General features: G+C 44.4%; 1 protein-coding gene across 1 annotated transcript; it reads left to right on the top strand.

Annotated features, from left to right (window-relative positions):
• Positions 1 to 459: 459 nt before the first annotated feature.
• On the top strand, positions 460 to 15,684 carry whamm (WASP homolog associated with actin, golgi membranes and microtubules; the record flags this gene model as incomplete). The annotated part of the gene is made up of 10 exons (XM_078536969.1): positions 460 to 476; positions 2,835 to 3,008; positions 3,986 to 4,136; positions 4,790 to 4,959; positions 5,039 to 5,201; positions 6,926 to 7,113; positions 8,693 to 8,779; positions 8,867 to 8,962; positions 14,429 to 14,885; positions 15,141 to 15,684. Coding segments are annotated over 10 exons (1,805 nt in total), but the record flags the coding sequence as incomplete, so codon positions are not given.
• Positions 15,685 to 15,902: the final 218 nt, after the last annotated feature.

Here is a 15,902-nt window from a genome sequence, read left to right as displayed (position 1 = left end):
GAGGGAGGTGAGGGGCGGGGGATGTGAGAGTGGTGAGGGGGCGGGGGAGAGGGAGGTGAGGGGTAGGGGGAGGGAGGTGAGGGGGCGGGGAGAGGGAGGTGAGGGGGCGGGGGAGAGGGAGGTGAGGGGGCGGGGGAGAGGGTGAGGGAGGTGAGGGGGCGGGGGAGAGGGTGAGGGAGGTGAGGGGGCGGGGGAGAGGGTGAGGGAGGTGAGGGGGCGGGGGAGAGGGTGAGGGAGGTGAGGGGGCGGGGAGAGGGTGAGGGAGGTGAGGGGGCGGGGGAGAGGGTGGGAGGGTGAGGGGGCGGGGAGAGGGTGTGGGGAGGTGAGGGGGCGGGGGAGAGGGTGAGGGAGGTGAGGGGGCGGGGGAGAGGGTGAGGGGGTAGAGGTGAGGGGGCGGGGGAGAGGGTGAGGGGGTAGAGGTGAGGGGGCGGGGGAGAGGCTGAGGAGGTGAGGGCGTAGGGGAGAGGCTGAGGGAGGTGAGGGGGCGGGGGGAGGCTGAGGGAGGTGGGGGAGAGGCTGAGGGGGCGGGGGAGAGGCTGAGGAGGTGAGGGGGTTACCAGGATAGTGCAAAGGATGATGATAAAACTGTAAACAAAACATCCTGAGTTGATTCTTCTCCTTCCTCACCTCCACCTTCACTTTCACTTTCAGTTCAGAGTTTACAGCACAGAAACAGGCCCATCGTGTCTGTGCCGGTCAACAAGCCCTTATCTATTCTAATCTCATTTTCCAGCACTCGGCCCGTAGCCCTGTATGCTATGGCGTTTCAAATGTTCATCTAAATACTTCTTAAATGTCATGAGGGTTCCTGCCTCTAACATCCCCTCAGGCAGTGAGTTCCCTCTGGGTGAAAATTTTTTTCCTCAAATCCCCTGTAAACCTCATGCCCCTTGCCTCAAATCTGTGTCACCTGGTTATTGACACCTCCACTAAAGGGAAAAGTTTCTTCCTATCTACCCTACCTATGCCCCTCATAATTTTATAGACCTCTATCAGGTCCCCCCCACCTAATCTTCTCTGCTCTAAGGAAAACAATCCTATTCTATCCAGTCTCTATACAATAACTGAGAGCAAACCAGACTCGCAATTTCTGCCAACAAACATCACAACTTTTTAATACTTTCAGGCTATGTGCTGGGTGGAGTTTTACATTGTCAGCATGTGTCACCTGCCAATCCTTCTCTAGTACATACACATATATATATATCTGTAAATACGAGTTAGGAGGAGGACTCGGCCCTTGAGCCTGTTCCGCCATCTGATAAGATTATGGCTGATCTGATTGTGCCTCAACTCCACTTTCCTGTCCACCCCCTTTAACCTTGTCAATCAAGAATCTATCTAACTCTGCCTTTAAAATATTCAATGACCCAGCCCCTAGTATCGTGAAGCTATTAATGTATATATTATTGGAAAATATTTTTCTTTTAAAATAAAGGTTTAGTCTGTGGGTGTGTCTTAATTGGATTAAAGCCAGCTAGTCTGGCTGCTTTGTGTACTAGTTTTGATATGTAAGAGAGATAGAGTGCGCTTTCAAAAAATGCAAATGCATTCTAAGAAGTGGGGTGAAAACTACCACAGAAAACTAGCTAGCAGATGCCAAGCAATATGTTTATATTACTAATAAAATTGGTGCTATGAAAGGGGTTTTATTGTTAAAAGGGGGAGTTCAATGAGGCTGGTGATACAAAGAGAATTTACGTTCAATGAGCGATGCTAGGTATAAAACAAAAGCAGAATTACCTGGAAAAACTCAGCAGGTCTGGCAGCATCGGCGGAGAAGAAAAGAGTTGATGTTTCGAGTTCTCATGACCCTTCAGCAGAACTGAGTAAAGTTAGGAGAGGGGTGAAATATAAGCTGGTTTAAGGTGGGGGGTGAAGTTGGGGGGAAGTGGGGGGGGTGGTAGTAGGGACAAGCAAGCAGTGATAGGAGCAGATAATCAAAAGATGTCACAGACAGATGCTAGGTATAACTTCAGTTTTGTGTGCGCAGGGCAGAGGCAATGTGAGATCAAAGCAGCTGTGAGCCTCCAACTGTTTCCACAGGAACCAAAGTGAAAAGAACCTCATTTTGAATTTGTGAGATGAAAATGCTTTGCCTCATGTCTGGTTTAGTCTATGGGTTGCTGTTGCCTTAATGGAGATTAGTTTGGAAATTTGTTATAAGTTATGATAGTAGTAATTTGTAGCCATGTGTATATGTATTTTAACCTGTGCAAATTAATAAAATGTTCCATTTAGTTCAATGTAAAACCTCGAACTGGTGGTCTGATTCCTGAATTTAGAGTTGCATCTCAAACATAACACACAAAATTATAGGTTATGATAGTTGTTTAAAGTTTCCCTCCAGGATTTTTTTAAATAACTGGGCTTTACCAACTGCTCTGATATAACACTAGTGATATTATTAATATAAAATAATATCTACTCATAGCATTAGACCCTTGTTAGAGAATCTACTCTACACCTGGCTGTTAACCAATTGGTACAAGAAACCAGACTCTTCCCATTGCTGCCCTATTGACCCTGACCTGAGCTTCTATTTTCACCAAAACTGCCTACATCCATCTCCCTAACATCATCTGCTGCTGACACCCTCCAAAACACTGTACAAATCTACACCCCCTCCCCCACTCCGGCCAGGTGCTACTTACTCCCCAGCTGCACCACCACCATCTCCCCCCCAAATAGGGTCTTTCTTAGAGAATTTTTGAAGCCTTAGTATTTAAGGTACTCCGTGATGCCACTGCCCTTTGGGTTGTGTTAAGGAGCAGTGACTCTGGTCCACTAGTGATTCTCTCTGTTAACAAATGTACATTTCTTGTCTCTTTCAGATCCTGCACCAGCACAGAGCTGCTAAAGATTTGGTAACCTTGAAAACCATCTACCAAGAAGAAGATGAGGCCTACCAAGAACTGGTCACTGGGGCCACACAGTTCTACCAGTACTTACTCCAGCCTTTCCGGGACATGAGAGAGTTTGCCTCGCTCTGTAAACAAGAGGCCTTGGTAAGTCAATCCATTCAGTTGTAGTTTCTTCTTCCTTACTGTATAATTTTTAAGATTAGGAATGTCTTTAATCAGTAGGAGCGATCAAACACAAATTAGGAGCAGGAGTCGACCACACGGCCCATTGAACCTGCTCCGCCCTTCAATACGATCATGGCTGATCTTGGGCTTCAACTCCATTATTTTTGCCTTCTCCACATATCCCTTAATTCCCTGAGACCAAAAATCTGTCTACCCAGCCTTAACTGTATTCAATGATGGAGCATCCACAACCCTCTGGGGTAGAGAATTCCAAAGATTCACAATCCTTTGAGTGAAGAAATTTTTCCTTATCTCAATCCTCAGGAACAGCCCCTTATCCTGAGACTGAGGCATGGGGGGGTGGTGGTGGGTGGATTTGCTGGGATGGGGGAAGCGTGGGACTCGTTGCCCAGGGAGATGCAATTCCTCTTCAGAAATAGAAACATTGGGGGGGGTGTGGGAATCCCAAATTTTAATCCATTACAAAATTATTTTCTTAACCAATTGATCAAGATGAGTGCTGATTTTGTTTTGAGAAAAATTCACAGCTGATAATCTGATGCTAGAAACCTGTGCCTGAGGAGATTTCGCTCTGTGCCACTGAGTTCCACTCGCTCTCACTTCAACAATACAATTGTACTTATCTTAGAGTCTCGACAGTTACAGCTAGCTACATTCTGCGCACATTCTCACACTCCCTGCCACTGTGTATTGAGATTGGTTTAGTCTGTGCTGTGGTACCTCCCTTTTCTAGTGTTGATTGTCCATGTGAACTTTACTTTGTGTTTATATCACAGTAATGGCTGTAGCTCTCAGATTGTCCCCACCCACTACCACTCCTCCTCCTCCTCCTCCTCTCCAGCACCACACCTAACAATCGTTATTTGAATTCAGATTCCCACTGACTCCATCCCGTGACTTTATCTAAAAGGTGACTGGCTCTTTCGACATTGCAGAAATCTTTGGAGTTTGACGAGCTGGGGCCGAGGAGAATTCAAAGCTTGCAGAAAGACGTGGAGGAATGGAACAGGCGGATGCAGGAAGCGATTTACTCGATCCAGGACATAACAGTGGATTACTTTAAAGAGACTGTGAAAGCGCTGACAGGTAAATCTGATCAGAGTCAAAACAGAGAAGCAACCTCTGATTTACAATATTAGATGATGAAGACATTTGTTTCCATGTGACCTTAGTGATTTTATAACAGTAAACGTGGCTGGTGTACACTGGGAGGAGGGAGCCTGGTTCAGGTGAGCACTGGGTGGATGATGCAACAAGGACTTTGCGGGGAGGGTTGTTCCATTTTCTGGACATCGGGTCTTTTGCTGTGTACAGTTACTGGAGGACAAGTGTATCATGTGCTTTATACAGAATATTGGGCATAGATGGTAACCTGATGAACTGCCTGTGATTGTTCTCAGTTATTTTAAAAATGTGACTTGTCATTATTGTGTTGTTTTATGAACTCTACTGGCACAATTACTTGACCCCAACAAAGGCGACAAGCACATATTGTAGGTGCATTAATGAGCTAACGTATGTCCAGCAACCGATGTCCCAGACACAGAGTAGGAGGAACACTCGGACCTCACTATACACCTTTGCTTATGTGTCTGGTGTGGGGAGTGACTATACTTTGTACAATCGCAGTAACATCCCTTAAAATCTGACACCGAGCAAGGGCCAAGTACTCGGTAGGAGATTTATGAATGTGTTCACAATAAAACGCTGTTAGCTGATGTTTCTCACATACCCTGTAGCCATGCAGAAACAGATGGAGGAAGATCGAAATCGTTTTGGCAAAGCTGCCTGGGCCAGTGTAGCACCCAGACTGGAGAAACTGAAGTTCATGTTTGCAAAAGAAACCCTGCAACACACAAGGACAAAAGAACTTTGCCTCAATCGCAGGAAGGCAGAGATTCAGCACAAGGTAACACCTGCTGTTGCATTCATTTATTTTTCTCTGTCGGTGTGAAACAATTCCCATAAAACTCTTCCTTTAATTTTAGATGGAACATCTTGATACCAAGGAAGCGTTGGAGATGGTGGATGAGCTAGAAACACAGTATTATGAAACACAACTGGAACTGTACAATATTCAGCTGGAAATGTTGAAGCATGAGGAGCTGCTCCTTTTCGCACAGTTGGACACCATTCGTCGACAGATCAGAGGTGAGCAGCTACCTGCTCGGTATCCCTGTTTGTGTTGGTTTATTCTGACTAACCCACTCTCCCATTAACAAATTTTCTTTACTCGTTGATGGGATGTGGGCTTCACTGGCACTGCCAGCATTTATTGCCCATCCCTGATTGCCCTTTATTGAAAGCTGTTAAGAGTCAACCACATTGTGGGTATGTAGATCAGACCAGGTTAAGGCTTCTATAACAGATGGGCTTTTATAACAATCAATGATAGTTTCATGGGACTAGCTTTCAATTCCAAATTTATTACTAGAATTTAAATTTGAACCAATGTCTCCCAGGCATTAGCCTGGGCCTCTGGATTACTAGTCCCATGACATTACCACTACACCACTGTCTCCCCCTGAGATGGCTGCCACTAATACTGGGATGGGGTAGGAATTGATGTGCCAAAATTTGCCAGCTGCCTTAGGGCAGAAGTAGTGTTTGGCTTTGTATAATGTTGCAACATCTCTCAGCAATGTCTCATTCATCTGCTGAATTGTTCTGAAATAGACTGACCACTAGGAAAACGAGCGGCTGTTATTTGCCCACACTGCAGCCTGTTATTCTGCTCTGCTTTTGGCGTTTGCAACGGGACGGTTGGCCCAGACATTGGGAATAATGTCAGTGGATTTTCATAGTCAGTGTTAACTACAGAATGGGTAGACAGATCCTCTGTCCAAAGAATGATATCTCAGAGCATCAGCCTTCATTCTCTTTCTGACCGCAGACAGTGGTGTCAGTCATTCAGTGCTCACTGATCTAACAGAGGCAGAATGGGATTGATGTTACACTGGTGTCTATATGTAATTTACTAACTAGATCTTATCCAACCTCCCTCATCGCTCTGACCAACCTTTTGACAATTCTGATTTTATCTTTTGGAAATTGACTGTGAACCCATTGGCTGGTTGATGCCTGTAAGCAGTGTTGTAACTCTGCAACGTAACTCCTTTCAAAGTTTCGCTCGATGCATTCCTACTGATACTGAACTAGCAAAGCAGAGGTCAGTTCACATCCTTCCATGGGAAGGTGAGGAATCATATTCAATAACCTGGAAATTTTCCAGCATATTGCATACTGCTCATAACCGTAGATTTATTTTTTATTTTTACAGTAAATATTTTGAACTAAATACATATTTGTCTAAAATAAAAACAAAGTGCTGACACTACTCAACAGGTCTGGGAGCAGCGGTAAAGGTTCACTGCCTAAGACTGGCTGTGTGAAGTGTTCAGTTTAGCAGAGAGTTCTGGGGTGTTCTCTGCCACCGTGAGGAATTGGGGAAGTTTTGTAGCTACTGAAAATATTTGTTTCTGTTATTTATCCATTTGTTCATTTCACTTTTCAATCAATTTGTCCGGTGATTGAAAAACCTGAAGCCAGGTTCAATGTATTGTCATTTCAGGATTCCCTAAAGGTAGGGAGTGTGTTGTGGCGACACTGAGTAGAATCAGTAGCTGAAGCGATCTAAAGGAAGATTCCATGTTGTTATCCAGGGGATGCTACCAACCTATCTAAATATCAAACAGACTGGAGCACATAGGCAGCCAGGGGTCAGAACTGCGAGTGAGAAACACAAACCCAGAAATAATGAGCAAAAAGGCACAAAAATATAACAGTGGGTTTACAATGTACCCAGATTGAGATGGAAAGATAATCCCATCTAATTTTCATCCACCTAACAGAAACTTCACTATTCTTGATTCTAGAAAAAGAGGAGGAGGTGATTTATTATGACACCTGTGAAGACCCTGAGCAGCTTCAGACCACTGATGAACTGGGGCTGGTACATGACACTCGTTCAGTAGAGATTAAAAAGTTGTGGCGCAAGGCTCACCAGCTGGAGACTAAGCGAGGTCGAATTGGTGCACGCCGATCCTATTTGAGAAATAAGCGGGTAATTAGTGAAATCCACCTTAACTGTAGTGTGTTGTTTTGTTTAAATAATTAGATCCCCTCTACTTTTCACAGCTATGCAGCACCCAAAATTGTAATTTCACAAAGCTTAACAGCAAAGATTTTCTGTCACGTGACTTTTGTTCAGCCAGTCTACCTTGTCAGTGTGCAACTGGAATGTGACTTCACCCACTGTTTGACCTAGTTAATTGTGGTTGTCTCTGGTGTGAGGAAACTGCCTTATTTTTGGTGGATCAGCTCGTTGTGGTTGCACTCTGACCAGTTCCAGCCAAGGACACACTGGAGCTTTCATCCCCACTTCATTGGGGTAAAAACGTTGCCCTCATCACCGGATTTGACTGGTACAAAGTCAGATATAGAACATCACTTAAACTATGTGAGTGCCTTTGGCCTCTAAATTGTTGACTTTTTTGCACAGAGCAGCCTCAATAGTTGCTAGTCTTCTATGGCCTAAGAACCAGTGATTAATCCATCCCCAAATCGATTGTTGATTACATTTTAGAACATAAGAATTAGGAGCAGGCGTAGGCCATTCAGCCCATCGAGCCAGCTCTGTCATTCAATAAAATCATGGCTGATCTGATTGTAGCTTTAATTCCACTTTCCTGCCTGTTCCCCATTACTCTTGACTCCCTTGTCAATCAAAAAATATCCACTTCAGCCTTGAATATATTCAATGACCCAACCTCCACTGCTCTCTAGGGAAGAGAATTCCAAAGGTTAATGATCCCCTTGTAGAAGAAATTCCTCCTCATCTCTGTCTTAAATAGGAGACCCTTTTATTTTGAAACTGTACCCCCTGGTTCTAGATTCTCACACAAGAGGAAACAGCCCCTCAGCATCTGCCCTGTCAAACCCTCTCAAAATCTTGGATGTTTCAATAATCCTAATCTGCTAGTGTCTTACAGGGAAAGTGCCACATTTGAGGTTTCATATTTGAGATATTGCAAGGAAACAATCCAGCTCCAATTAACATGTTTAAGGCTACAAATTGAGTAATCATCACTTATTTACCAAAGATTTCTGTCTTCATTCAGCAGTGTGAACTCCTTTGATAGATTGGTCATAGCTGTTGTTCTAGCTACTTTGCAGAGGCTCCCCTCCTGTATTTGCATTACTTTGATATTCTCTAATGCTGTGTAGGGAGGATCTAGATGGAATGTTATGTCTACCTGATGAGATCTCTGTTTTTAGATTGGGAAGGTATCCTCCAGGAAACAATGTTCTACCACCCATACAAGCAGTATAGCTGTGGGGATGGTTGTGTTCAGCAGTTAGTTTCAGGTTAGCTCCAGGTCAGAATTAACTAAGACAGTGGAGCAGATCATAGAGAACTGCAAAAAAAAAACCACTTTGCGTATCTGCCCATGTGGAACTCTCAGCGTCATTTTCATATAATCCTCTCCATGTAGTTTCTGCAAATTTATTAACCTCGATTCAACTTCTACGGTTGAGAATTAGAAAAATTAGGAAGGCTTCATAAGAGATATTGTCTAGAAAGTTAAATTGTTGGATTCCATCTTCACGCACAGAATCTAACCGCACTTCCTTGTTAATAGGATCAGTGTGAGGAATCTCAAAAAGCAAAGCAGCAGCAGGAACGAGGAAACCAGGAACGTGTCCGGCAACACCACAATATCCAGATGGTGAGTGATCACAAAGCATTAGCATGTAAGGAATGGAGCGGGGAGATCTTTCATTCAGACTCACTCTATGAAGCTGTGTTTACACAGAAACGCGACCAGAAAAAGGAAGAAGACAAAAGGCGAAGGGAATGGGTCACCCAGGAGCGGCAGAAGACTTTACACAGACTCCGTACATTTAAGGAGGTAGAGATTGATCCCTGCTGTCCTGATTTCTCATTTTTAAACCTAGTTTTCCAATCTGGGAGATGTTTTGGAATACTGTGCTGGGGGCTATGTGTCCGCTCCATGCCAGCAAGACTTGCGCGTTCCAGGATCTGTTCCCCTAATGTTAGGTTCTTGTCCTCAGCTGTGGTTTTGGGTAGAGGAAATTCGGAGCGCAGGTTCGTTGCTCCCCTCCCCTACCTTCCCCTCCCTCCCCTACCTTTGTTTCCCAAGGATCTTTGGTCACCTACTTCTCATTCCCGTGCTGCCCCTCAGTGAGCTCATCCGAAAGCACAGCATTAGTTTCTGTGTGCCCACTGGCTTCACCAGCGCTACCCACTACCTCACTACCATTTCTGTCATGCCCCCACTCTCTCAAAATTGTCAGACTGCTTGTCTGGCATCCAGTGCTGGGTGAACAGAAATTTTCTCCAACCAAGTATTGGAAGACCAAAGCGTAGGCAGGAGAAGAAAGGAGACTCTGTATAGTCGGCGTGAGAAGCTTGGCACCAGATTAAGAAGCAGAACCTCAAAGGTAATAGGGACATAGAAACTAGGAGCCTGCTCCGCCATTCATTATGATCATGGCTGATCATCCAACTCAATAGCCTGCTCCCGCTTTCTCCCCATACCCTTTGACCCTTTTCGCCCCAAGAGCTATATCTAACTCCTTCTTGAAAACATACAATGTTTTGGCCTCAACTACTTTCTGTGGTAGCAAATTCCACAGGCTCACCACTCTCTGGGTGAAGAAATTTCTCCTCATCTCAGTCCTAACTGGTCTACCCCGTATCCTCAGACTGTGACACCTGGTTCTGGACTCCCCCACCATCGGGAACATCCTTCCTGCATCTACTCTGTCTAGTCCTGTTAGAATTTTATAGGTTTCTATGAGATCCCCCCTCGTTCTTCTGAACTCCAGCAAATATAATTCTAACCGACTCAATCTCTCCTCATATGTCAGTCCCGCCATCCCAGGAATCAGCCTGGTAAACCTTCGCTGCACTCCCTCTATAGCAAGTACATCCTTCCTCAGATAAGGAGACCAAAACTGCACACAATATTCCAGGTGTGGTCACCAAGGCCCTGTATAATTGCAGCAAGACATCCCTGCTCCTGTACTCGAATCCTCAGGCTATGAAGGCCAACATACCATTTGCCTTCTTTACCGCCTGCTGCACCTGCATGCTTACCTTCAGCGACTGGTGTACGAGGACACCCAGGTCTCATTGTACATTCCCCTCTCTCAATTTAAAGCCATTCAGGTATTAGTCTCTGGATTATTACCTGAGCCTCATGCAAATTGCCATAGGTAAATAAGATTAGAGAGATGAAAGCAAGGCTCAAAGACTGTTGTGGGAAAAGTGGATTCCAGTTTGTGGGACACTGGCACCTGTACTGGGGAAAGTGAAGGGCGTACTGTTGGGGCGGCCTACACCTGGACCATGCTGGGACGAGGGTTCTTGCGAAACACAACTAGGGAAGTAGAGAGGGCTTTAAACTAAACAAGGGGGGGTGAGGGATCAAGCTTGGGTAGATGTGGCAAATCAAGGGGTAGATTCGAGGCAGGAGATATAGTAACATAGGAAATGAGGGCCATAGAATAGGAAGGGACAGAGAGAAGAATGCACCATAGACAAGACTAGATATTACAAAGATAACAAAAAGACAAAACTAAAGGTTCTGTATCTGAATGCACGTAGTATTCGTAACAAAGTAAATGAAATGACAGCACACATTGAAGTAATTAAATATGATCTGATAGCCATTGCAGAGACGTGGCTGCAAGATGACAAGGATTGGGTCCTGAATATTGAGAGGTATATGATAGTCAAGAAGAATAGGAAACTAGGTAAAGGTGGAGGGGTAGCACTGTTGATCAAGGATGGCTATAGTTGGAGATGACCTTGGTCCAGGGGATCAGGATGTAGAATTGGTTTGGATGGAGATGAGGAATAGTAGGGGACAGAAGTCACTACTGGGAGTGGTCTACAGGTCCCCAACAGTAACCACAATGTAGGACAAAATATACAAGAAGAAATATTGTGTGCTTGTGATAAAGGGACAGCAATAATCATGGGTGATTTTAATCTACATATAAACTGGAAAAATCAGATTGGCAGTAGTAGGCTCGATGAGTTCATAGAATGCTTTTGAGAGAGTTTCTTAGAGCAGCAAGTTCTGGAAACAGCCAGAGAGCAGGTTATATTAGACCTGGTATTGTGTAATGTGACAGGATTAATCAACGACATCTCAGAGTGAAGGTATCCCAAGGTGGCAGTGACCACAATATGATTGGATTTTACATCCTATTTGAAAGGGAAAAGAGTGGGTCTAAGACTAGTATCTTAAACTTAAATGAGGGCAACTATGTGGGCATGAAAGCTGAGCTAGCTGAAGTGAACTGGGATACTAGGCTAGGGGATAGATCAATAGAGAAGCAGTGGCAGACATTTAAGGGGATATTTCAAAATAATTATATTCCCACTATAAAGAAAAATTCTAAAGGAAGGACCCACCGTCCGTGGTTAACTAAAGTTAAGGAAAACATCAAACTTAAGGAAAAAGCATTTAACGGTGCGAAGATGAGGGACAGGCCAGATAATTGGTCAGAATATAAAGAACGACAGAAAATGACTAATGGGTTAGTCAGGGGTAAGAAATTGGAGAATGAGAGGAAGCTAGCTAGAAATGTAAAATCTGATAGCAAGAGTTTCTACAGGTATTTAAAAAGGAAACGAGTAAGTAAAGTGAATGTTGGTCCTCTAGAGAGTGACAGTGGGGAGTTAGTAGATAATAAGGAAATGGCAGATGAAATGAACAAATATTTTGCTTCTACCTTCACTATAAAGGATACAAAAAACATTGCAGCAACAGCTATAAATCAGGAGGTGGAAGGGAGAGGGGAATTTGGTGAAATTACAATCACTAAGGAAACGGTACTGAGCACAGTGATGGAGCTGCGGGCTGACAAGTCTCCGGGTCCTGATGGACTTCATCCTAGGATCTTAAAAGAGGTGGCTGATGAGGTAGTAGATGTATTGGTGTTAATTTTCCAAAATTCCCTAAATTCTGGAAAGGTTCCATCAAACTGTAAAGCAGCAAATATAGTCCCTCTATTCAAGAAGGGAGGGGGGCAGAAAACAGGAAATTATAGGCTAGTTAACTTGACGTCTGTCGTGTGGAAGGTGTTAGAGCCGATCATTAAGGAGATTATAGCTGGGCATTTAGAGAAACCTGAGGTAATCAGGAAGAGGCAGCATGGTTTTGTGAAAGGGAAATCATGTTTAATGAATTTATTGGAGTTCTTTGAAGGAGAAACATGCAGTGTGGACACAGGGGAGCCTGTAGATGTGGTGTACTTGGATTTCCAGAAGGCATTTGATAAGGTGCCACATCAAAGATTATTGCGGAAAATAAATGCCCATTATGTAGAGGATAGAAGATTGGCTGGCAGAAAACAGTATGCATAAATGTTTTTTTTCCTGATTGATGTGATGTGATGAGTGGAGTCCCGCAGGGGTCTCTGCTGGGGCCTCAACTTTTACAATTTATATCATTGACTTAGGTGAGGGGAGTAAAGGGATGATAGCTAAATTTCCAAATGACACAAAATTAGATAGGACTGTTGTGAATAGGACTTAAGGAGGTTGCAGACAGATGTAGATAGGTTGAGTGAGTGGGCAAAAATGTGGTAGATGGAATATAATGTGAGAAAATGTGAAGTTGTTCACTTTGGCAGGAAGAATAAAAAAGCAGAGTATTACTTAACTGGAGAATAGCTGCAGAGGGACCTAGGTGTTCTAGTCCATACGTCACAAAGTTAGTATGTCGGTACAGCAAGTAATTAAGAAGGCTAATGGAATACTATCCTTTATCATGAGAGGAATTGAACATTAAAGTGAGGATATTATGCTTCAGATATACAAGGCACTGGTAAGACCACATCTCGAATGCTGTGTGCAGTTTTGGCCTCCTTGTTTAAGGAAGGATACAAATGCGTTGGACAGGGTTCAGAGATGTTTACTAGATTAATACCTGGAATGAGCAGGTTGTCTTATGAGGAAAGGTTACACAGACTGGGCTTGTTTCCAATGGAGTTTAGAAGAGTGAGGGGTGACTTAATTGCAATATATAAGATCCTGAACAGTATTGACAAGGTGGATGTAGAAAGGATGTTTCTTTTCCCACCTCTTGTGGGTGAGTCCTGAACTAGGAGGCACTGTTTTAAAATTAGGGGTCACCCTTTTAGGACAGAGATGAGGAGAATTTTTTCTCAAAGGGCTGCCGACTTTGGAACTCTCTGCCTCAGAAGGTGGTGGAGGCGGGGTCATTGAATATTTTGAAGGCAGAAGTAGATAGATTCTTGATAACCTTTGATTCCTATGCCTATCGAAAGTAGATGGGAATGTGGAAATCGAAACACAAACAGATCAGCCATGATCTTATTGAAAGGCGGAGCAGGGTCAAGGGGCCGAAAAGCCTACTTCTGCTCCTATTTCATATGTTCACATGTAAAGCCATTGTTCTCAGTCCCCAACACACATTCCATTGCCTAGCCACTGACTCCATCCCTCTGGCAACAGTCTGAGGTGAAGTAGATTGTTCGTAACCTTGGTGTTATATTTAACTGAGATGAGCATCAAACTACTTCAGTGCCATCGCTAAGACCGCTTATTTCCACCTCCATAATATTGCCTAACTCTGTCCCTGCTTGAGTTGCTAAAGCCCTCATTCATGCCTTTGTCATCCCTAGTCTTGCCATTCCAATGCACTCCTGGCTGCTCTCCTCCATTCTAACCTCAGTAAGCTTGGGGTAATTCAAATCTCTGCTGCCTCAGTCTAAACTTGCAGCAATTCCCGTTTCCCGGTGCTCGCTGACCTAGATTGGCTTCCGCTAAGCAACATCTTGTTTTTAAAAATCCTCATCCTTGATTTCAATTCCCTCGTGGTCTTGCCCCTCTCTTCCCTGAAACCTCCTCCAACCCCACAACCCTCAGATATCTCCGCTCCTCTAATTCTGACCTCTTGAGCATCCCTGATTTTAATCACTCCACCATTGGCAACCGTGCCTTCAGCTGCCTAGGCCCTAAGCATTGGAATTCACCTCCACCGCCCGCCAAGCTTCTATACCTCTATCAGTCTTTTCTCCTTTTAAGATCTTTCTTAAAGTATGACGCCTGTTTATTTATTGTGTATTGTGTGCCCCCTGCAGGGTTTGGGGTAATGATGATTCTCTGCTGTAATTATCCAGCTGGAGTTGTTCCCCTGACACTCGTCCCCTCACACCCACTGTGGATGGGAATCCAAGTCCTGGCACCCACAAGTCATTGCAACAAGCCTCCATTATTGCAGACTCTTTCTGCTTTTTATATTAAAGTGTAAATGAAACATTTGGATTCATTATTTAGTTGCAGAATTTGTGATTTAAAAAAAATTCTATTCCAGAAATCTTCAGCACATTTTGTATTTCAACCTTGCTGCCAAGCTCTTGGGCTGCAGAAACAGTTCGCATCTCTAACTCCAGCTCCCTCCGTATCTGAACAGCCAACGTCCCTCATGGATCATTCTGCCAGAAAGAAGCAACCGCGAACCAGAACCTCAAAAGCAGCGAAGAACAGCCTTCCGGCCCCTGTTGATATCCCGGTGCAAATCTTCCTTCCGGCAGGTGCTGTGCCACCAGGACAAGCAGAGACACACGGGATTTCTCTGGTGCCCCCTACGATCCCCCCGCCGCCCCCTCCCCCACCGCCCCCTCCCCCACTGCCTCTTCCCCCACCGCTGCTACCACCTTCACCCAGTACTTTCCTGGGCCACAAGAGCACTTCGGTAGATGAGAATGAGGTCCAACCTCTCGTCTTCTCCACAGAGAATTCAGCAAAGAAGTCCCTGAAGGAAAATATAGGTAAAGAAATCGCAGCGTCGAATAATATACATCTAAAAACTCTTGTGGCTGTTTGTTTGTTTGGTGGAGCAGTGGTGAATGGTTTAACATCCTTGCTTTGGCTGTTGTCTTGTTTTGGGGCTCAGGTGACACTAACTCTTAAGCAAAGTGCCGCACTGCTCTGAGTATATGTGAGCAGCTAGTCAATGCAGTTGTATTATAACTGAGTCTATGTCCTCCCTCTCCATGCCCCTCCCCCTGAATGTGTCCATGCAGGAACGATGGATGATGTGCTCGCTTCCTTGAAGCGCGGTGAAATCTTGCTTAAGAAAGTGGATCGGACAAAGCAGCAATCCCTGGACAAGTCGGGCGACCTGCGTGAAAGCATGTTAGCATCAATTCGAAAAGGCGTCCAATTGCGGAAAGTCACAGTGGGAGTTAACCTGCCTCTGAATACTGATCCAGTCAATGACTTGGAGCGTAGCATCAAAGCAGCAATGAAGCGGATGAAGAAAGTATCCCCGGACTCTGATGAAGAAGCTGATGATGGCACTCAGTCCGAAGAATGGGAGAGCTGACTGGACACTCCTGCCCTGCACTTGCTGTGCAATTTGAATAACTTGAAAAACAATTTGAATAATAATTTTTTCTTTCCTGTCTGATGTTGTTGACAGAAAATCATGGAACAAAGCAGAATGAAGGGCTGAGTAGTTTAAACATCAAACCAGCTTCTCTGCCAAGTGACCTAACCAGTGGCCATGTGCGTTTCACCAAAGGACTTCATTAAATTTTGAGTGTCAGACACTAAATTTTGAATGTTAGATGAAAGGATTTATTTGTAACTTTGCAATCTCTGAATTCCCTGATTCACTAGAGTGAAAATAACCCAAGTACCCCCGATCTACCGGCAATTCAGTTATCGTGCCAACAGATTCAATTGTGCATCGGTTTAAATTGAGTATCTTTGGTCTCCTGTAATTTGCCTTTTAATTGCTTATGAGGAACCAGCAAAGACCAGAAGACTCTTGTCTTGACCTG

The sequence above is a fragment of the Cetorhinus maximus genome, unplaced genomic scaffold, assembly GCF_964194155.1.
Source record: "Cetorhinus maximus unplaced genomic scaffold, sCetMax3.hap1.1 HAP1_SCAFFOLD_1708, whole genome shotgun sequence".
Taxonomy (NCBI): Eukaryota; Metazoa; Chordata; class Chondrichthyes; order Lamniformes; family Cetorhinidae; genus Cetorhinus; species Cetorhinus maximus.
This window is presented reverse-complemented; position numbering and strand designations above follow the sequence as displayed.